Source organism: Melospiza georgiana, chromosome 12 (assembly GCF_028018845.1).
Source record: "Melospiza georgiana isolate bMelGeo1 chromosome 12, bMelGeo1.pri, whole genome shotgun sequence".
Lineage (NCBI taxonomy): Eukaryota > Metazoa > Chordata > Aves > Passeriformes > Passerellidae > Melospiza > Melospiza georgiana.
This window is the reverse complement of record NC_080441.1, coordinates 7,567,999-7,589,536: the sequence shown is the minus strand read 5'-3', so window position 1 is coordinate 7,589,536 and position 21,538 is coordinate 7,567,999. Positions and strand designations below refer to the sequence as shown.

Sequence of the window (21,538 nt, the reverse complement as noted above, 5' to 3'; positions counted from 1 at the left end):
GCAGCTGGTGGTGAGCAATGAGAGGGCAAAGCAAGCCCGTGCTGGGTGCCATGGGTCAGGGGAGAAGAGCTGAGCATCCCCCCTGCCAAAGTCACCCAGCAGTGAGTGTCACCCTTGCCTGCTCTGGTCAAGGTGCCCTGGCAGAGCAGCTGGCTGGCAGCTGGGCTGGCTCCATGGGCTGGGCAGATCATGTCCTGTCCACTGGGTGATGTGTGGATGGGCTGAGGTACTTCACCAGAGACTGGAAAATGTTTCCAGCTGGACTCAAAACCAGTTGTGAGTCCTTCCTGGAGAGGCAGAGGAGAACCTGCTCCTAATTCCCAGCTCACACCCTGGCTGAGTAGCTTAGTGAAGTCTCACAAGCCTTTGAGACAGCCTGGTTCCCAGTTCAAACCTGAACAGCCCATGTCCCCAGTTATCAGCTGCTCCTGGGAGTGCCAGAGCCCAGCTCAGCCCAGGCTGCTCCTCTGCCCCAGGTGGGCAGGGCCATGAGGAGCTCTCTGACCCCTCTGGTTCCTCTCACCCATCAGAGACCACCCCACTGAGCCTTTGGGGGAATGCACCTTTGGGCAGGAGCCCTCCCTTTCAGGAATAAATGCACTGAGCAGTGCCAAAGGCAGGCACTGGACTGGCACAGGGGATCATTACTGCTGCTGGAAAAAGTCACAACCACACAAGATCCTGTGGGACCCAGAGTGATAGAAACATGGCTCAGCAAACAAAAAATCATATTTAGTGCTGCAGAGATTTTGCTTGGTGCTCCCTTACTGAAACTCCCACTGTAAGTCACTCCAGACCATTTTCCCTGGCCTCTCTTACACTTCCCAAACATTCCTGAGGATATCAAGTCAGAGGCCATCAGGGCAGCATAATACCTTGTCATCTCTGGTGCAGAGAGAAAGACCATAGAGCTTTTTATCCACAGAAAAATGTGTAAATCTTCTGCTAACCAAGACAAAAAGGAGCCCCAAAATCAAAGCCAACCTGCTTTTCCCCATGAAGCTGCTCCACAGATCAGCTGAGCCCATTGTGCTCCAGGAGGGGATGGCTGTGCCCCTGTGCCAGCCCCACGTGAAGGACAAAGCCAGCTCTGCTCGTGGCCCTGGGCTCTGAGCTCTTTGTGTCACAGGAGAAGGGCAGCAGCACGTACAAACCACCCAGGGGGGCTCAGTGCACCCTCCCTCTGAGGCTTAAAATGTTTGTGCTGCCAAATATTGAGAGCACAAGGAGAGGAGCAGCTCTCCTGTGAGTGGCTCTCATGTCACAGCTCTGCACTGGGAGCACAGTGGGGACTCTGGGCTGGCAGGAGGGATGTATGGGGTGCAACAGAGGAGCCCCAAAGCCCAGAAGAAGCCAAGGCTCTCCTGGCAAGGCAGGGCACTGACCCTGGACTCCACAGATGCTGTTGGAAGCTGGGCACCGGCCAGTCAGGCTGTGGGCACAAGAAAAGGGTTTATTGCACTACCTTGATATAAAGGATAAGGCTGTGTTGGGTCAGACAGGACCTCTGGCCACCCTACAAATCCATCCATGGACACAGCATGGAGCCAGCAGCAGCAAACAGGATCAAACTACATTAACACGAGCTTTTTGGGATAGGACACTAAAGGAGAGCAAGAAGACATGTGGGACAAGCAAGGATTGCTTGGGGCATGGAGATTGTTGCTGTCTGAGCAGATGAGAAACTTTTTTTTACCCCCACCTGTCTCCTTCTTCTGGAGATGACTTGGGGGCCAGCTGGAGCAGCACACAAGGGGAGCACCAGGAGGAATTCTGGCTCTTGGCCTGAGCCAATGCCACAGCCCAGCCTGGTATGTATGTCCTCCTTATCTGCAGGGGCAGGGAAAATGTGAAAATGGTGCAGGAAAGCACAGAACCCGTGAGGGGCAAGCACAGCCACAGTGGCAGGTGGGGAGGGTACCCCAAGCAGCAGCACCAGAGCACTGAGGGGCCTGAGCAGCAGCATGATGGAGTGAGTTCTGCTTCAGGGCTCCTTGCTCAGCCCTTGATTTTAAATACTCTGGACCCTGCTAGCACCATTCTCCATTGCACCACTTCTCCCAGGGAGGATTTTCTTCCACCGAGTGCCTCTGACTTCATATTAGTCTGGATGCATTGGCCAGGGTCTTCCTCAGCCTCTCAAATACCCTGCAGCTCGCTGGGATGGACTGAGCAGAGCAAGAACCAAGAAGTTTCCTTCCTCCCAAACCCTGCTGTCGCTTTTCCCAAGGAGAAATTTTTGGGTGTTTCTCCTTTGTTCCCGGTCAGTGCTGGAGCGAGGGCAGAGCCAGGGCAGAGAGCTGAGCACTGAGCTACACCCTGCAGAGCCTCCTGAAGGGTGAGCATGGTCACTGGGCACCGAGCCAGCCAGGGCAGAGCTGCTGTCCTGGTTTGGGGCTGGGGATGGGCAAGGAAATGCCCCAAACCTCCCCACTGCCTCCTGAGAGAGCAGCAGGCTGTGAGAGAACAAACTGTGGCAGAGAAGGGACATGACATGCTGCCCCTGCATCACCGTGCATTGCTGTCCCTTAGACTTTGTCATGTTTATCTTCAAAGATGGTTTAGAGGCAGGAAATTGAGATGTATAGATAAAGTCATTGAATAGAGACATGCCAGGAGATGTCAAACACCACAGTCCAAGAGGCAAGAGCCCACACCCAGCTCGTTGCTGAGCAGACAGAAATGCACACTTGAAATGCCAGGCAGGACTCACCCAGGTGGACTTTGGTCAGCTGTGACCTTTCATACACTCACATTTCACCTCCCCTTCCTCAGTTGGAGCTGCAAGGAGAACATCCACATTCCCTCCTCACCCAGCCAGGCCTCCCCCAGCTGCAGGGCCAGGGAGCAGCCCAGCCCTTGGCTCTGGCACAGCCAAAATCCCTCTGAACAGCTCCAGGTCCACAACAGGCAATCCCAGCTGGGTAATGAACCCAAGGCATGGCCCCAGCACTGCCAACAGGGACAATTCTATCCAGAATGGGGTACCCACCTCATTCCTGCTGCCCTTCCAGGAGCAATGGCTTCACTCTCAGCTGGGCTCCCAGCATACACACAGTTGCTTTATACTTTTTATAAAATATACCTCCTAAAAAGTATTTTTAAAAAAACCACAAGGCCTGAAAAATTCAGTTTGTTTAGCTTAAAAAGAGAAGAAAGGAACTACAATCACCTGATTGATGCAGATCCCCTCCAGAATGGATCAGCTGTGTTCCCAAGATAAAGAGAAAATGAAGAGTTTGCTAGAAACTGGAGGGAAGATCTGAGTTAGGTCCTAGGAAAGACCCTTAAATTGTGAGGCAGAAAAAACACTGGAGCAGGCTGGAAAAACCAGAGTTGATTTAGACACATCTGTAGGGAACAGCCCAGGTACATGGTCCTTCCTTTAAACCTATAACAGTGATCATTGCTTTACATTTTCTCCACATTGTATCTTAAACATATCTCAGCAATTAAACCTGACTTGCCATGTCCTGCCCTTCTAAAAACTTCTCCCTCAAAACTGTTGTTTATTAAATTCAATAAATATAATGATACATTTACATTTTCATCAAATTTTGCTTACCAACCATCAGCTGGTAATAATCTGACATCAAGTGTGCTAAAACTCATTACTCATGAGTAATCGCTGGGAAAATGGAAATAATTGCTTTTTTTATTTTGTGTTTAGGTGGGGTTCACCCATAACCTCCCAACTGCAGGATGAGACTTCTCTGAGCAGCATTTTGATATCAGAAGGTGACATTATGCAGCAGCATTTTGCCCCAGTCTCACTCAGGGCAAAATTAGTGCATAATCTCATGCTAAAGGAATCATAGAGTTAAAGCAAATCTTATTCTTATGATTATATTCTTATTTCAGCTTCAGCAGCTAAGGTAAGTGGCTCTTTTTACCTACCTGCAATAACAGTGTAGGAAATCCCAAATTATGCAATAAAAACTCCAAGCACAACTGCAACTCCAGACACCTGAGACAAATTAACCCTAGGTGCAAAACATTCTTTGGAGTCCCGAAGCCCTGAAACCTGAATTTATTTCCATTTCTGTTCTGTTTTCAGCCTGTGTTCGGCCGCCAGGGCCGGAGCACCGCCCTGCTCTGAGCGGGACCATCCAGGAGGAGCCACTCGCTGCCTCCACGCTCCCTCTCGTGGTGTTGGTGGTGCCCCACAACAAACACAGAGAGGATTCAGTGTGCAGGGATGAGCAGGTCACTCCTGCAATCACACTTTCCAGCGTGCACCCATGGCCATTGCTGACCTTTCCTCCTTTTTCAGGTTTTATATGTTATGTAAAAACTATGACCAGGACTGCAGAAGGCAGCTTGCTGTAAGCAAATACAAATGACAGCACAAGCTGTGCAAGAAACTAAATACTGCCCTGACTCTGGTGATACCCAGAGCACTTTATCTCATTTCTGATATGCCAGTTGCACTGTGTTGTTGGCACAGCTATATAAAAAGCACTCTGTGATGTTTAATTCAAACAGGTCACTTCAAAGACATGAGAAAGAAATTTATGCAGCAAGAGAAAGCCTCTTAAATGTATTGACTCAAAGGGGCCCTGATGCCTCCAAGGACCTGGGCATTGCACAGCATTCAGTGATTTCCAGCAGGGGAGGGGCACCTCCCCACACCTGTGAGCAGTGCACAGCACTGGGCTGGTACCTTTATTTTTTGCTGTCCTTTATTTTTTCACACGTTGCTGGGCCACTTGCTGAGCATCAGGAAGGATCCTACAGCCAATGGCCTCATGTGAGGAAGCTGCCAAATGGAGTCTGCAGTGCCAGGTGAATCCTAGTGGGAAGGACAGAGTTCTAAGGAACTGTACTGCTTATTTTCATGGCAGATGTGGTTTTCTTCTGGCTCAAGACAAATGGCTCTGGTTGAGTAAGTCTTGATTGCACCTAGACAAAGAAATGCACATGTTCTCCAGGTACCTCCTGGCCAATGGATCAGATCCATTCCACCACATGGATCTTCATCCTGGATTTTATTAACACTTCCTTCCCAGGTAGCCCCTCTACCCCCACTCCTTTTTTTCCTTTGATTCTTTCCCAAAAGACCCTCATCACACTTCAGTCCTACCAGGGCACACCAGTTTCCAGGAATATAGCTCACAGCAGAGGGGAAGGGTGTCAAAGCCACTCTTCACAGCAGGCAGAGGAGGAGAACAGAGCAGCATCCACCTGAAGCTGGGAGCTTGGTACTTTTGTAGTGATCAAAGGTGATCCCCACTCCATGGCTTCTCTTCCAGGGCCTTCTGGCAGGTGGTGGCAGCTACAAGACAGACACATTTCCAAAACCAGGAAACATTCCTACATTGTGACTGTCCCAGGGTCTCAGGGGTACATTCACAAAACCTTTCAGATTATTAAAGTGGGCCCCAAGAGGGAGCCATTTGGATGATCCTGTGCTGACAACTACTTCAGAGACAGCTGAAAGAAAAGGAATGCAGCTGGACACCCAAGCACTTCTAACCACAGCCTGATAATGGGCAGGCCCTGCAGCTAAAATCTTTCTTCTAACCTATTAAAACATCTGCATTACTGAGATTAGACCCAGAGCATTTGGCAAGGCTGTGCTAATTCCTGGAACAACAAATGGAAAATAATGACAAGATCAGTAATGTGACTGTGGTCCCTGCAAGGGACTTCAGAGCCTCCACGTGACAGCCCAACACACAGAGGCAGGAGCTGCACTCACCTCACACACCCCTTCCTCCAGCAGAGAGGATATATATTCCAATATCATCTTAGAAAATCCCTCACCACCCCACAGAGCTGCAACTTACATGGGCTCTGTGAGCAGCTTTCTCTCTTTTCCAACATAGATCAGCTTTCTGAAAATTCAGTTAAATTCTTCTTGTTTTCCTACAGAAGCCAAGCTGTTAAGAGTTTACAAAATCATTATTAATTTGAAGAAAAGGGTTATAAGATCTGTCCCAGCAGTAGGATGAATCCCAAGCTGACAACTGCTCATCTTACCTTGCCAGTTCCCAAAAAGACAAGTAGCCCTTCAGAAACATCACACACAGCAAGTGTATTTTCTCTTTTCTGGGCTGACCAAATAATTTAAACATTATGTCAAGGTAGATTTTCTAAGGACATAAAACTGTATGAACTAGTCAGCCTAGAGACAGGAGAAAAACAATTTCTGGAAAAGCCAGAAATTTCCCAGAAAACTGATTGTTTGATTTACACTTACAAACCAATTAAAGCTTTTAGTAGAAGCATGAGCCTTAAGACAGAACAAGTTACATTGTAGTCTCACAAATGTATGAAATATGAATCCTTTTCATAAGTCTGAGAATTTTTCAACTTTGTTATTTAAGCTGTAGTCCACTTACTTATTTACATGCAAGAAGTCCAATTTCAAAATTATTCGACAATGCTGGTGCATCTGATTCCAAGCAGTCCAAGCACCTCCACATCTCTGACACACCCTTGCCCATATGCTCCAGGAGGGAAGTGCCACAGTTATGATTTTTCTTCCCAGGAAAACAATTGAGGTCACCCCACAACTGGCAGTGTCACTGAGTCTCAAATCCCACACAAGCCTGATCATTGGAAATGTGCTCAGGAGGAAGGCACTGCTAAGAGAGCTCACAGCACACTCAGACTGAACCAGCAGAACACCAAGGAGCACAGAAATGCCTCATACCAAACAAGCACTAAAATCTCCCTGTGAGTGAATATTTCACAGCTTCCTACAACATGAGAGACTCTTTCCCATCAATTATTGCAGTTACTGCTCCAAAGCCTTGGGAGGGACTTGAAGAAAACTCTTTTGAAGGAGAGCACCAGCGGCAAGGAAGCTGATTCCATATTAAATGCATTGTTTGCACAGAGAACAAGTTTCATCCCCCACAATCCTGCCATCAGCAGGGTCACTGCCAGCCCAGCTCAGCGCTGCCCTCAGCAGCACCAGCACCCTGCTGCCAGCAGGACATCACCCCTGCACCAAGCTCAGAGCCCTCCTTCTCTGCCCCTCACAGCTGCATGGAGCAGGCAGAGATAAAAGTGGCTATGTAAAACACCCCAAACCCACATTATTTCACTTCCAGAGAGCAGAACATCGGGCCACGTCATCTCCTGACAGAGCGCCCGCAGCGCCGCTCGCGTTTCCTCAGAGCTGTGAGTCACCAGCCCCAGCACCAGCCTGGGCTGCTGCCTTCCAGCACAGATAACTCACAGGTCACTGTGTACTGCTCTGGAACCCAGATCTCATTTTAATTAAGGCTAGACACTTCCACCTAGTTCCACACTGTAATTACAGCCCAGCCTCCCGGGGCAGATGCCAGCGTGCAGCTCCACACGAGGTGTGGCCAGAGCTCACCCTCTGCCCTGGCAGGGTCTCTGTGCCAGTGTGGGGTTCCTGTGGCTGTGGGGTGCACCCCTGCACACCCAGCCGGGCTGCAGGGCCCAGCTCCGCCCTGGGCAGACACAGTTACGTGTCACACGTGCTGGCTGAGGGAGCAGGGTGGGGACAGGCTGGTGCTGCAGTTGGCTCCTGCTCTCTGATGACATCTCGGTCCTCTGGCTGCACAGGACACTGCAGGCACCTGTAGAGCAAGACCTGGTAGACCAAAGAAAAAGCTGCCATGAAACACTACCTAACAGCCCCAAAACCAGACAGAGCAACATGACATTGCCACACCTTTTTAACAAAGGATGCTACACAAGCCTGTGCAGCAGCAACCAAGTTCATTCTCAGCACCAAAGACTTTTGAAAGATAATAGCTTAAATAACAATCTCATGTCCTTCCTAAAAATCCCCAACCCAGCCTGTATTACACTGTCACCTGGAAACAAACCAGTGGTGCAAATAACAGAGGTTTAACTCACATCACTTCCCAACCTAGAAGTAGAAATAGGAAGCAGCTTCCTTAGTCACACTGAGTGCCATAAGGAATTGGGAGTATTCTTGCTGTATTCTAAATTCTTTTAAACCACATGAGAAGTCAGACTCACACAGCAATGAACCCAAGAGTAACACCTCAAAGCAGACAGATCCTAAAGTGTCAGCTCCCACCCTCAGTGACGCTAATGAGAACAGGGCATGCTTCACTCTCACATCTCAGCTAGCTTAGGGAAGCAGACATCTCACCCAAAATCACTTAGAAGCACACCCTGCTCTTCTTTATCATTTTCCTCTCAAGATGGAAACTACTTCTCTACTGCAGCAGAGGAAGTGTGAGCAGGAAGAACAGCACAGAAACCTACCTACAAGATAAGGCTAATGCTGCTTCAGCTGGAGGAGGGGTGGTGAGCAGGCTGCGTGGTTTTGCCTGCTGACACACTGCTGAGGACTGAAGGTACCAAGGTATCAACTTTTTCTCAACTTGAAATCACATTTTCCATTAATGCACAGCTTTAGTTACAAATGCAGTACCAAAGGTCAGTGCCAAGACTGTATGTCCTGAGGAAGATGCACTTTTTGTTACAGGGCCCAGATGACAATCATTGACTTGGCAAATTCAGGGCTTTTACTGAGCATTTAAGATAATTGTTATCAAATAGCTTTGGGCACTTTGGTTTTCTGGAAAAATCTTGTGCCTGTCCTGTGGCAGAGCTCCAGGAGCACTCACTCTGCCAGGGTGGTGGGAAGATGTCAGCTCTGGCTGGAGGGCAGCTACAGACACTGCAAGGTGATGTCAGGATTTGTGGCCATCTTCACACACATAAGGCCTGCATGGAAACAAGAAGGTTACAGGCTCACACAAGACAAACACAGATTTCTTTTGACCAAAGTTCCACCACACTGGCCTGTGAGGGAGCTGCTCTGAACTGGCCCCCAGCTCAGGGAGTGCCTGCCTTGCACAGGAAGATGATGCACAGCCCTTGCTCCCCTTCTCTCCCCTCTGAGCTTTACACCCAGCTGGGGCACAGCTGTACACCCTGCTCCCCCACACCAGGACTCACTCAAGACAATTCAGATGTGGTTACTGCATTTAGAATAAAACCAGGACCTCAAAAACAACCCACAAAATAAAAAGCAGCAGCAGCTTGTCAGTTCAGCCCACCCCAAAAGAAACTGAACACAGACTACTCACCCCAGTTTGGTAATACAGGTATCTATTTTATTAAAAAAGTTACAAACAGGTGGACTGTAGGGTTGTCTTACAAAATGACAAGAATGAATTCTACTGGAAAAAACTTTTTACAAAGCATTATAGGTAATTGTTCCATTTTTGCACTTGTTATTCCAGATTTCACCTATCACTGATAAAGATACAGTACATTAGATACAAGATGTTAGGTTACATTTTTATTTGTAGAGCCCTACTGCAGTGATTTGAACAACTCCTAAACAGATGCCATAGTAAAGACAATACATATTGCATTTATTATTAGCCTCTTACTCTAATAAGCAACTTCACATGCAAACTATTGAGGAAGCCTAAATAAACTTTTGGTCCCTTTTTCCCCCCAAAGTGTGCTGAAGAAACCATCTCTCATTTTCCCAGTCCTGTCACTCTAAGCTAGTTCAAGTTTAAGGTTTTTTTTCATTTGTTTGTCTTTTTGTGGTTTTTTTTTTTCTTTTTTTCTTTTTTTGCTGAGGTCAATGAAAATGAACACTGCTTTGAAAACTACCCATAGGAATGAACCACTGATCAATATCAACCAACTTTTTCCTTCTTAGACAAAGGAAAACTAGGATCTTTATGAATTACTTCCATATCCTATTACTTCCTTACAACCTACCAAAATGATCAACAACCATCACTTAAAAAAAAGTCTAGCTTGAATACAAGGTTTGGTTTAATTCTGATATTAAAGTGCAAACCTAAGTATTAGCCTCAGCCTGTTTATAAAGTTTGTACAAACAGGAAAAAAAAATTTCAAGTAACCCCACAGAAAAAGACTCAGGTGTTTTAATAACCAGGCAGAAATCCTGTCCTCTTCTTTCCAGGATTCAAATTCAACACTGAATGTAGACACAATCTTTATTTCTGCTAATATTGTCACGTCAGCCTGCATTATTACCAATAAAACACATTAATATTGAGATACTGTACCGGTGATCTTTTATTGTTTTAAATGCCATCATCCACAATACAATTTGTGAGTTTTCAACTGCTTAACCTCATATATCCATCACTGCTTTTACTGGAGCTTTTCTCATAGATATTTAACTATTACAGGGAAAGAATGTACATTTCTAGAAGCATGTTCAAATGACTAAAGCTGGGCTCCTAAAAACCTAGAACTTTGGTGCAGTAGGTGAGCTGCAGTTATTAAATTTCTGCAAAAAAAATTACACATTTTAAACCACTGCTAGAAAAAGCTCTCATGTATGCAACACGTTAATAGAGGTGAACAAAAAGATTTCGTCTGTTCTTTGTACATTTTCATTCTGCTCTTTATACCTGTGTTATTGTTAAAATTTTCAAGTATTCAGAGAAAATGTTGATCAGGTAAACAATAAGGAAGGCAATGGCTGTTTAAAGCACGCTTGCAGTTAGTATCACTGAAACCTGGTGCTTTTCCCCTTGTTACACCAACTTGTCTCTAATATTAAACTTGTTTATTGGGGAAAAAAAAAACCAAACTAAAAAGCAATTTGTGACAGTGCAAGAAAAATTTTAACAAATATTGCTTTAAAATATTATTCAGAAAGACAAATATTAGAAACTATAAAATGTAAAGTGATCTTATTTGCATTAGATTTACATATGCAGAGGTCTACTAGATGTCTCTTACTGTGCCAGGCAAAGCTGAGCTGACAGAGTAGGCAAAGAGCCCATTTTGAAGGATACATTATCCCTTTTCAAAGGCATAGAGAAGCAATTTGTAAACAAACAAGTTTAGAAACTCAGTAGAAGGAAAAGTGTGCTGCTGTTTTTCAATGCTACAATTGTCATTTTCAATTAAGAAACCCGAGATTGCCAGAAACATCAGCTGGAGACTTTCTATGCCATTCCAAGTAATCCCTACTGTCAAACCAGACCAGTTCCAAACACATTGTCACAGCTGCATTTGCCAAGAAAAGGGATACTACATCCATACAGGGTGCCTTCAGTATCTTTCCATGACACTGTCACACGTAAACAAAAAGTTTCAAAGAATGACCAACTACATTGTAGGAGAAAACCTTGCAAATAGAAATAAGCACTGATGCGAGGTAATATACAGAAGTAACCATTTGTTTAAGGCTCAACTTATTCTCCATTAAAACTCTCTTCTTTTAAAAGGCATTGAGTAGGTAATACTGAGTTTAAGTATTTAATAAATACAAATTCAGAATTGATTAAAGAAATCAATTAAAATATTAAAAATGAACTCTTGCATATTAGCCATTATATGAACTTAGAAAGCTATAAAAGGACTGATAGATAAAGAACAGATTTTAAAACTTATGGTAAACATGCTAAGCATTCTGATTAAGGTGTGTGGATCCTGGAGGCCACCAACCTTATGCACTTAGATGTATGGCAATGTGCTGTAATAGAGACAGGTTTACCAAGGCTCAGCTCTGCAACCTGGGCTGAAAGTTCTCCAAAGCAGCATCTGTGCAAGTTTCCTCTGAGTTTTATCTGCAATTTAAACAAACAAACAAAAAAAACCTAATGAAAGCCAGATTCAATACATATCCAAAGTGAACAGGGCTCCTCCCCAGCCTGGAATGGCCAGTTTCCATCCTGAGCTCCAAAGCACTGTTTTCCACAGCAGCATTCCCAAATGCTCCACTAACTCTGGTAATACAAGAGGCAAGCAGGTAACAACCTATTGCTATTCACTCTCTAACAGCTGCTGCTCTGGGATAGGAAATTGCACCTAAAGATCTGAAAAAGCCAGGAAATTTAAGTTCTTGTGTACAGATGCACCAATGCAGGACCCAGTGTATGTGTAATACCCACTAACACACAGCAAGGGCCTTAGCACAAGTTCTGGAACAGGCAGATGAGCCAGCTAAGTCAGTTTTGACACCTGTGTTCTCAGCAATCAGACCCTCTAAATGACTCCAAAAAAAGTCCCTTAGCATTCAGACAGCCTCAGCAGGCACAGAGCTGTACACCACCATCCTCAATCAAGCACACCAACATGTTATCAATGTGATCAAACCATCTTTGCATTTTAGATAACTTGCTTGTAACTCCCAGGATTTATATGCAGAGATATCCTAAAAGTCTCAGGTGAAGCTTAAAGTCTGTAGAAACCTGTCATATGCATGTGCATGTACTTCACTCTAGCTTTGTGATCTATGACTTTTCAGGGATTTTGAAGAGCCTTCTCAATTCTTCAATTTCTCCAAATGAGTCAGGACCTTGTGTTTCCCACTGCACCATTTCTTTCCAGCTGTTGGTTTGCTCTCAGCTAACAGCCTGTCACCTCAGAGTGCTCTGACATGGCCAGGGCTCCCCTATTGCCTAACAACTGGTCAGCACTCAGGAGCAGCACTGCTGCCCTGACAGGAGCCAACAGGCAGGTTTTTCCTGCTGGTTTGTAGCTTTCCAACTAACAGCAATTCTCTCTCAATCTGGGAGATCACTCCCACCCCACACACTGTTGCTGGTGCACAAGTTTCAGACAGAGTCCCTGCAGGGTCAGAAGCAGCAAACCAACCTTTAGTTTCTAATGGGGATGGGTTAAACCTGCCTAATAGAATTTTTTATCTTTGCTTAGAGCACAGAAGAGGCAAATCATTTACAGTGTAGCTCCTCGTCCTATCAGATTTAGATCCACCCCAAAAACTTCATCTAAACCCAGCAAAGAATTGCTGGGTATAGTAAGAACAGAAAAATGAATGAATGGCGTTTTCCTCCACATGCCCTTCAGCACCCCTGCATTTGCAGGTTAGGGACATCCCAGTTCAGATTTGTCACCTTTCCATTTGTGTTTAATTACTAAAATTAACACTACAGGATACCTCATCTGGCTTCATTTGCCTGTGATATTTTATACCACTCTCTATTCTGTGAGCAGGCAGGAGAGAAGGGGAAGTTAGACAATATAGTATCACAAATGAGTCTGTGCACAGCCACACAGACCAGAACAGAGTACAATTTCAGTTTTTATTCCAAGAGTATTCCTCTTCCTTCAGCCTTGCTCATACCAGTTACTCATGAACACAGGGGACAGAAACCAGAATCAGTCTTTCATCCCAACCTTTAAGGTGTTACCAATCTTATTAGTATCAGAAAGACTTCAGTGCACAAGCACTGTACCAGGTACCATACTTCAAAGAAGATTCAAAATACAAAACAGTGTTATACTGAAAACTCAAGGAGCAAGGAACACAAAGCAGGTTCTGGAATTCTCCCATCTCTGAATACAAGAGCAAAACCACAGAAGACCACTGCAGAAACACAAAAGAGGAGGTGGGAAACAGGATGTGAGAACAACACACATTTTTAAAAGGAACTAAGGGTTATCCTGACTAGGCAGTTATGTTCCATCCTCCATCTCAGCCAAGGCAGCTGACTGGAACAACAGTTTAGCAAGTGTTTCTCAAAAGTGTCATGAAAGAACCTACACATCACAGCTGACAGACAGGCAGAAGTATCAGCACCACAAAGGGCTCAGGGTGAGTGGTACCTGAGAGTTAAAACTGACACTGGAACAGCCTCAGGCAAAGCTAGGCTCAGAAAATAAACCCAGCCCCACCCCTCTGGTGCCCTCCTGGCACCAAAACTGCAGGAACACAAACTCTTGTATGTACTGCTCTGTGAGCTGACACACCCAAAACTCCTCCTGGACACAGCCAGGCTGCAGAACTCAGAGATGATGATGATGATCCCAGGACACAGCTGTAGTTGAAACCCACAGATTTTCTTTCAGACAAGTGGTTCTACCTCAGTTGCAATTTACCTAGGAGGGGTCACTCCTAAAGCAGAGGTCTGACAGGCAGCAATTGTTTTCTGGATCACAGATAAGCAGGATTACAAAGCTGATTAGAGCTATCACCAGACACCATCAGCACCTCTCCTACCAGAGCACATCAGACAGAAATTATCAAGCAGCAAAGGCTTATGATAAAGTTAATGACATCCTACATCTACTCAAAGAACAAGGATAGAGTGGGAGCCAGGAAAGGAAAGTACCCCAAAAGTGTTAGCCTGAAATGAAATATACAGAGCATGAAGCCTGTGAAAATCCAGAATGAGTAATAAAAGTTCCAGACGTGGTGAGAACTGGAGTGAAGAGGAAATGGATCAGGAAGGAAAGACTTGTTTGGCACAGGTGATGAGACTACACCAGGCAGAGACAGCACCCCCCAGGAGCAAGGAAGCAGTTGGCTGCTAAAGGCTTGGGGTGATTGTCAAAAGGAAGGAGAGGAAATCTCTATCACAAAAGCTTAGATCCCCTGTCTCAAGACCTCACAAAGACATAAGAATACAGATGTTTCTTCTGAAGGAAGAACATGTTTAGGAAGCCACCAAATCTAGGTAAAAGTTATCAGTCAAAGGAATAACATGTGGCCCTGCCCCTTATTCCATTTCACCTCTAAGATTAAATGTGCTTAGTGATAAATCCAGAAACAGACAAGTTACAAAGCCTTCCTAAGAAGCAATCAATTCCAGAACTCTAAATTTCAAGGATGAAAGGCCTGAATTTGTCAGAGTTTAAGACAGTAACCTGCACAAAAAAACCCATTAGTAACCCAGGGGATTGCCATATCCTTTGGTATGATACTTCTAGTCCACATAATCTTGTTTGTGAAGCTGCCTTAGAAATAGCTGCAACATTGCATTACTATACACAATTCAGGATATTACCCCTGCAGCACTCAATTTAAAAAAAAAGGCAGTAATTTCTTAGATTCATTTCTTCCTAGAACTCCATGGACTCTGCAGGTGTGATTAATGTACAATGAAAGACTTTATTTGTATTTTCCTCTGCTCCAAAACAAGCTCACTCACCTTTCAACAAGCAAATCTCAAACTCACACCTCTTAGACAGTGACAGCAGCCCTTCTTAATTTCACAGAACTGGAGATAAAAACATCATGTATTATCTGTAGCATGACAGTGCTAGGGCCAGGAGCACCTAAAATTTGATATTTACAAAGCACTTGATAACAATCTCAAAGAGAAGCTTTGAGACTTCACTCTGACCTTGCACTCAAGATTAAAGAGGATACATGGTCCAAAGCTTCCAGTAATAACCTATTTTCCCCTCTTGTCACTCAGACACAAAAAGCTCCTTTGAGTTAAGCAAGTTACTACCATGGCAGTGGAGTGTGAGCCTCCAGCAGTGCAGCTGTCAGGAGGGGCAGTTCCTTCCCCTGAGTTTCCACATCCTCCCTCATTCCTGCACTTGCTCTCAGAGATCACGAGTTGTTTGTGAAGGTCCAACAGACAACTGCAGGTCTGAGGGCCCAGCTGGCTGCACCCAGAGCACACCAAGGGTGCTCTGCAGGCACATGGATCTGAGCCAGAGGTGAAACAAGACCTGCAACAGCTACAGGGGAAACAGGAGTGGGGAGGGTTCAGAATCACCCCATGGGAATGCACACTGGGGAGGGACAGACCTGTGCACAGTGAGGAGGGAAAAGGTGATGAAAAACACCAAACATGTGAAAGGCCAAAGGCAGCTGTCCTGGAGGGAAAAAAATGAAAATTTAAACCAATACCTGACACAGGGGAAGCCTTACAGAGAGCCCTCTGAACACTGGACTCTCATCACACCTCTTGTGAGTCACTGGGAAAGGAGTTGTGCATTGGGAAGCCATTTTACAGTGTGTTCTCTGCTCTGGAGATTTGAGATGAAGAGCACTTGGTGCACGCCCTTGACTATTTCATGTGGGCTTTGAGCCACTTCTCACCACTCAGGGTGGTTCTCTTGCAAGAGAAACTTATCCCACTGATAAGGCAGAAGGTACTGTCAGTTTCTGTACTGCAGAACTTTATTTCTTTAAAACAAGCTCAAATCTTCTCAGCAAAACTACTGGGAAACTTGGTCACAATAATCCCATTGAACTCCAAGGTAACTCCCATTACTAGAAAATAATTCAGATACCAGCTACAAGAACAAACCAGCAACATCACAAAGCACTTATGCAGAATAACACAGCATCAAATACAGCACTGACAGTCAAAATAGGTGCAGATGAGATCATTCACTTTGTGTCATTGTAAAATTACTGCAAGCAAATGCAGCATTCCCTGACTAACCCTGCTGAGGTAACACGAGAAGTCCATTTGACTCAACCATGTGCACAAGTTCCCATCTCTTTTGGAGGAAGGCTGCCTCACTTCAGACTCCCTGTCCCTTTATCTCTTACTGAAACACCACGTTTAGGCACCTCAGTTAGTTATGACTATTCCACCAACCTGCTCTGTATGGCCATGGTTGAGGTTTTTCATAATCTCTCTCACTGGACGATGCAAGTTGTACAACATTGATCTTGTTTTTCAGGCAGGGAGGCATAGTTCATTTGCCTGACGATCTCAGCAAACAGTTCATCCACCATCGTTTTGCTCTTGGCTGACGTCTCCATGAAGGGACAGCCCCACTCCTGAGCCAGGGCTCTGCCTTCTGCAGACGGGACTTCCCTCTCCGACTCCAGATCCACTTTATTCCCCACCAGGATCAGAGGAACTTTCTCGTATCTCTTCACCCGGACAATCTGGTCCCTCATGGGCTTGATGTCCTGGTCAGACAATCCAGCTGGTTAGTACATGCAAGGGATACATGGAACTGCTACACAGAACACATTTAATAACCTTCACGGGCAGCTGAACGTTAAAAACACATCAGAAGACTTTTTAAACCCACAGGCACGCAAATCTAGAATTCAGAGAAAATTTACTACCTACCACTAAGTTACTTCTTCTTTTCTATAAAAGCATGCACACTTCAGAGAATTTACATGCCTTAACAAACAGAAAGTGACTGCTGTGCTCTCAGTCTCAGCCAGAGCAGGACACGGCACTGCTGCTCTGCAGGCAGGTTTCAGCTTTCTGAAGAAGTTGTCTCAAGTCTAAGGAGCTGTAACCCTAGCAGGGGCATGCCATTACACAACCATTTAGGAAGTTTGCGCTTAGTTTACAGCTTGAGAAAGCCATCAATTTAAATAAAGCCTTCTCAGTCCTGGAATGCTTAGAATAATTCATTGTGAACACATTTAATCACATGTAAGTAACCAAATTAGATGTTGTAAAGAGATTTTATTACCTAGAGATGCATTTATTCAAGCCTGAGCCGACACGGGGCGTTTACACTTGAAAGTCTGAGTCAGCCTCCTCTGCCCCCTGAGTGTTTTAAGTTGCTATCAGTACTACAAATTCTTGCATAGTTCTGAGACAAAGCAATCCCAGCGTTTGAAGTTACCACTGTGCAAAGAACTGCAGAGAGGTTTACACCTACAGCCTTCAGAGCAAACACTACAGACAGACGGGAATAATTAAATATTAACAAGGTGGATTACTGCACATCCACTCCTCAAATAATGAGGGCTCGCTGGAACCCAAAAATCAGTGAAAATGAGAGCAGAAGCATCCCAATGCCACTGCTGTTGTTTCCCAAAGATAAGCGTGCCTTCAGCTTGCACAGGGTTGTTTCGAGGCCTCTGCTGAGATAAGGTTTAGCCTTCAGCAGAAGCAAACAGTGGGGGTGTGCAAGGTCTTGCCAAGCAGCTGGAACACACCCAGCTCAGCAGCCCAGCCAAGGCAGGAGCTGCAAATCCCCGCGCTGCACGGAGCGCTGCTAAACTCACTTATTGCCCAAAAACAAAGCCCCGCTTCTACAGGCAGCTTAGACCACTACTAGCTGAGACATTGCCTTTTTTTTTTTTTTTTTGGAGAGTTTTAATAGTAGAAATCAAATCCAGCTCCACAAATGATCGTGTATAGCTAGCTCTCCTCTCCAGCACTCCACCTACGCTGGGAGAGCATGGAGCTCGTGCTGGACAGGAATATATTTTGGGGGCAGGGAGCGGAAAATAGCAGCTCACTTAACAAGTCACAACTGCAGAACAATGAGACTCTCTTCAAGAGCAACTGCAGAAACATGCCTTTTAGGAAGGAGAGGGGGTTGGAAGGGGAAGTCTCGGGTTTAATATCGAGTGATTTCTTCACAAAGGGGGATTGCCAAGAGATTTCTGTTGGGGAAGTGGGAGCTAGTCATTGTTCTCCAGCACTGCGTGGGATTTAACAATGGTGGCACCCTGATAAGTACCTGCAAAGCAAGCAGTTTTCCATCAGGAAGCAGGGCTGCTAAACGCGCTTCCAAGCCGGGCATTTACACTTTTGGCCCTGGGCAGATAAAGCGCTTTCCACGCACACGTGGCTACCCCTAAAACTTTCTCCTCGGCCCAGCGCCTTCCCCGGGGCAGGGCCGGCCCCGGCCGAGGACGGGAGCCCGGGCGAGGTTACCTGGAAGGACTGCTGGTTCACCAGGCTGTAGACGAGGATGAATCCCTGCCCGTTCTTGATGTAGAGGTCGCGCATGGAGGCGAACTGCTCGGTGCCCGCCGTGTCCAGGATCTCCAGCACCGAGGGGGACGAGTCCACCTCGATCTCCTTGCGGTAGAAGTCCTCAATGGTGGGGTCGTACTTCTCGATGAAGGTCCCGGTGACGAACTGCACCGTCAGGGCGGACTTCCCCACCCCCCCGCTGCCCAGCACCACCACCTTGTACTCCCGCATCGGGCCCCGCTCGCCGCTCCCCGCCGGGCCCGGGCCTAGGGCAGGCGGCACCGCGGCCCTCGCATAGCCCCGGCCCGCCTCAGGTGAAGGGCGAGGCCCCACTGCTCCCGCGCCGTCCTGGGGGGAGCGAGACCCCCGTCAGCGCCCGGCGCGGCCCCGGCCCCGCTGCGCTCCTTCACCGCCGCGCTCCCGCCATCGCCGCCTCGGCCGCGGGACCCGCCCGCCAGAGCCACCCCCACCCGGAAGGGTTTTGCTGAGGCACCGGAGGCGGCCCCGCCCCGTCGTCACCGCTCACTTCCGGCGTGCTGCGTCACGGCCCGGCCGAGCTGCGCCCGGGGGGGCAGGTTTGAGTGTGGCACCGAGGCACCCGCGCTGTGGTGGGGGACAGGTTTGAGTGTGGCACCGAGGCACCCGCGCTGTGGCGGGGGACGGATTTGGGTGAGGCACCGAGGCACGGTCCCTGCCCGGCCCCTCAACATGGCGGCTCTGTTATGGCGGCCGCAGCCCCTCAGAGGGCGGCTCTATGAGCGCCGCGTTGTCCCTCCACGAGCTCCTGCTCGGCACTCGGTAACTTGAACAAACTTGAACAAACTTGAACAAACTCCTCTCAGCCCCCTGCAGGAAGAGACCCGCGGGGGAGGGGTCCCGGGCTGTGACACCAGCGGGTGTCCGGAGTGGGACACCGGCTTCGCGGTTCTTCATCCCTGGCAGCCCGCTGGGCTGGGGACAAAGAGGGTCACCAAGTTCATCACAGGAACAGGGCACCTCCAATATGAGGAAAGGCTGGGAGAATTTGCATTGTTCAGCCTGGAGATGAGAAAGCTTCGGTGTGACCTAATTGCCCTTTCCAGTGCCTGAAGGGAATTTACAGGATAGACAGAGAGGGGCTGTTCACAAATACATGTAGTGACAGGAAAGGGGGAATGAATGGGCTTAGACTGAGAGTGCAGGTTTAGATTCCATATTAGGAACAAAATCTACTGTCGGGGTGGTGAGGCCCTAGCACAGGCTGTGCAGAGAAGCTGCCCCAATCCCTGGAGCGTCCAAGGCCATCCATGGCAGGGCTGAAACCAGATCGCCTTCAAGGTCCTTCCCAACCCGAACCACTCCGGGATTCTGTGAAAGTTGTTACCTCTATCTGCAAGATTCCTCCTGTGCCTTTACACTCCCACAACTGCCCAAGCCTTCCTGCCCGGCTGCCCCACGCTTTTCCCCGTTCCTTGAAAATCCCCCCAGAAACGGCCGGAGATTCCCGGCTGGGCCGGGCTGGGCCGGGCTGGGCTCGGGGAGCTGGGCTGGGCTGGGCTCGGAGCGCTGGGCTGGGCTCGGAGCGCTGGGCTGGGCTCGGAGTCCCACGGCAGTGCTGACAGCAGGTGTCAGCACGGCACCAGAGCCATCCCCGCTTCCCCGCCAGCGAAACTCCCTGTTGTTAAGAGGAAGCAACTAAAAAGAATCAACGTCTGTTTTCTCTCTAAAATAAAAATCCTCCAGTCGCTTCAGACCCAACTCGATGATTCCCACCCGTAGAGAAGGTCCCCTCCGATATAACCACGTTTGTTTCTGCTGTTGCCTGCGGACTGCAGAATTTCAGCAGGCACGTGTGAGGTGCTGGATTCGTCCCTATGCCCGTTGCATCACCTGTTTGATTGCAAGTCCAGGGCAGACACAGCTGCCGCGGTGTGTCCATCCCGGGCTTCCAGCAGCCATGGAGAGGTGCCTGGTCAAGGCTAAAACCATCCAAAAGGTACTGAGGACATGACTCTGCTTGGGGCTGTTTTCACAAACAGCTTTATTTTTTTCACTTTCTTTCCATAAAGAGAACATGTCCATTATGGGAAAAGGTCAATGAGTATTTTTATCCTCCAGAACAAATCTTACTTAAGTTACACCAAATTTGATTCACTCTTCTTTATTACATGTAAGTAAAAAGCCCTCTCCTTCCTTCACTGTTGCCTCCAGAATTGTGTTGTCAAGTGAATTGCTGGCAGGAGGCAGACGTGCCTGGATGGAAGATTTTCATGTGGCTGGTGAATCAGCTCGAAAATGCAAAAAGGTGAGCATTAAAACAGGCTGCCTCCTACTTTAACCCCATTAGAAATCACGAGTTGTTGCAAAGTACCTTAATGCACTCAGGGTGCTGGGGATAAAGGAAAGCCGCAGTTGCTCCCAGAGGAGCTTCCCATCTAATTTTAACCGTGACACAATCGGCGACAGTGACAAATGGGGGGAGGGAGAGAAGGGGCAAGGGAGGATGAGGGTGACAATAATAAGATTACACGGTCACTTAGGTTCATTATGTGCACGTCTTTGTGGCACTGCTGGTCCATTATGTGTGTGATGGGTGGAGGAATGGCTGCGGGAGAGGAAGGGGCAAAGAGCACAGTGGGAGAAAAGCCAAATATATTTTTGTGCAATTGACTTTAAACCAGCAATGCCTCGCTCGTGGGCTGAGGGGAAGTCCAAGCAGGTGGACACAGGATTGGGAAAATGGATTTTTTCCCTCCTCCAGTATTGATTTGGATTGCCAAGATTTATTTCCCAACTCACATGACTTTATACCTGGGCATAGATGCCTATAGCTGAAAAAAAGGGCCGATCCCAAAGTGCACCAGGTTGTTTGTTATCCTTAAGACAAGTCATTCCCTTCATTAAACAGTTTGCACAGCTCTTTCACCACCTTGTGCCCTACCACATATCCCAAGCCACAAAAATAGCTGGTGATGTAAAAGGTTTTGAAAGTCTGCATGGGAAGAGCTGCTTCTGCCATAAATGGCCAAGGCCTGCGCCAGCCACGCAGGGCACCTCCTGCCAACACCACCTCTGCCACTCCCTCACTATCACCATCCCCTCCCCTGAGGTGTGGCACATCCCGGGTCAAAGGCCTGATTTAATCTCTGCTGCCACTTTCTCCACAGCTCCTGCCAAGGAGAAAGGAGCAGGGCTCAGCC

General features: G+C 47.3%; 1 protein-coding gene across 1 annotated transcript; it reads right to left on the bottom strand.

The window, feature by feature from the left end:
- Positions 1 to 9,055: 9,055 nt before the first annotated feature.
- On the bottom strand, positions 9,056 to 18,765 carry RAP2C (RAP2C, member of RAS oncogene family). Its single transcript, XM_058032646.1, has 3 exons — positions 18,318 to 18,765; positions 16,275 to 16,594; positions 9,056 to 11,534 (listed from the first exon to the last, which is right to left on the bottom strand). The coding sequence occupies exons 1-2, from the start codon at positions 18,588 to 18,590 to the stop codon at positions 16,316 to 16,318; spliced, it is 552 nt and encodes a 183-aa protein (XP_057888629.1). The 5' UTR covers positions 18,591 to 18,765; the 3' UTR covers positions 9,056 to 11,534; positions 16,275 to 16,315.
- Positions 18,766 to 21,538: the final 2,773 nt, after the last annotated feature.

Coding starts and splice junctions, on each gene's coding strand:
- RAP2C (XM_058032646.1), bottom strand. CDS start 18,590: ATGCGGGAGTACAAGGTGGTGGTGCTGGGCAGCGGGGGGGTGGGGAAG. Junction 16,595..18,317: donor TGAACCAGCAGTCCTTCCAG/GTAACCTCGCCC, acceptor TTGTCTGACCAG/GACATCAAGCCCATGAGGGA.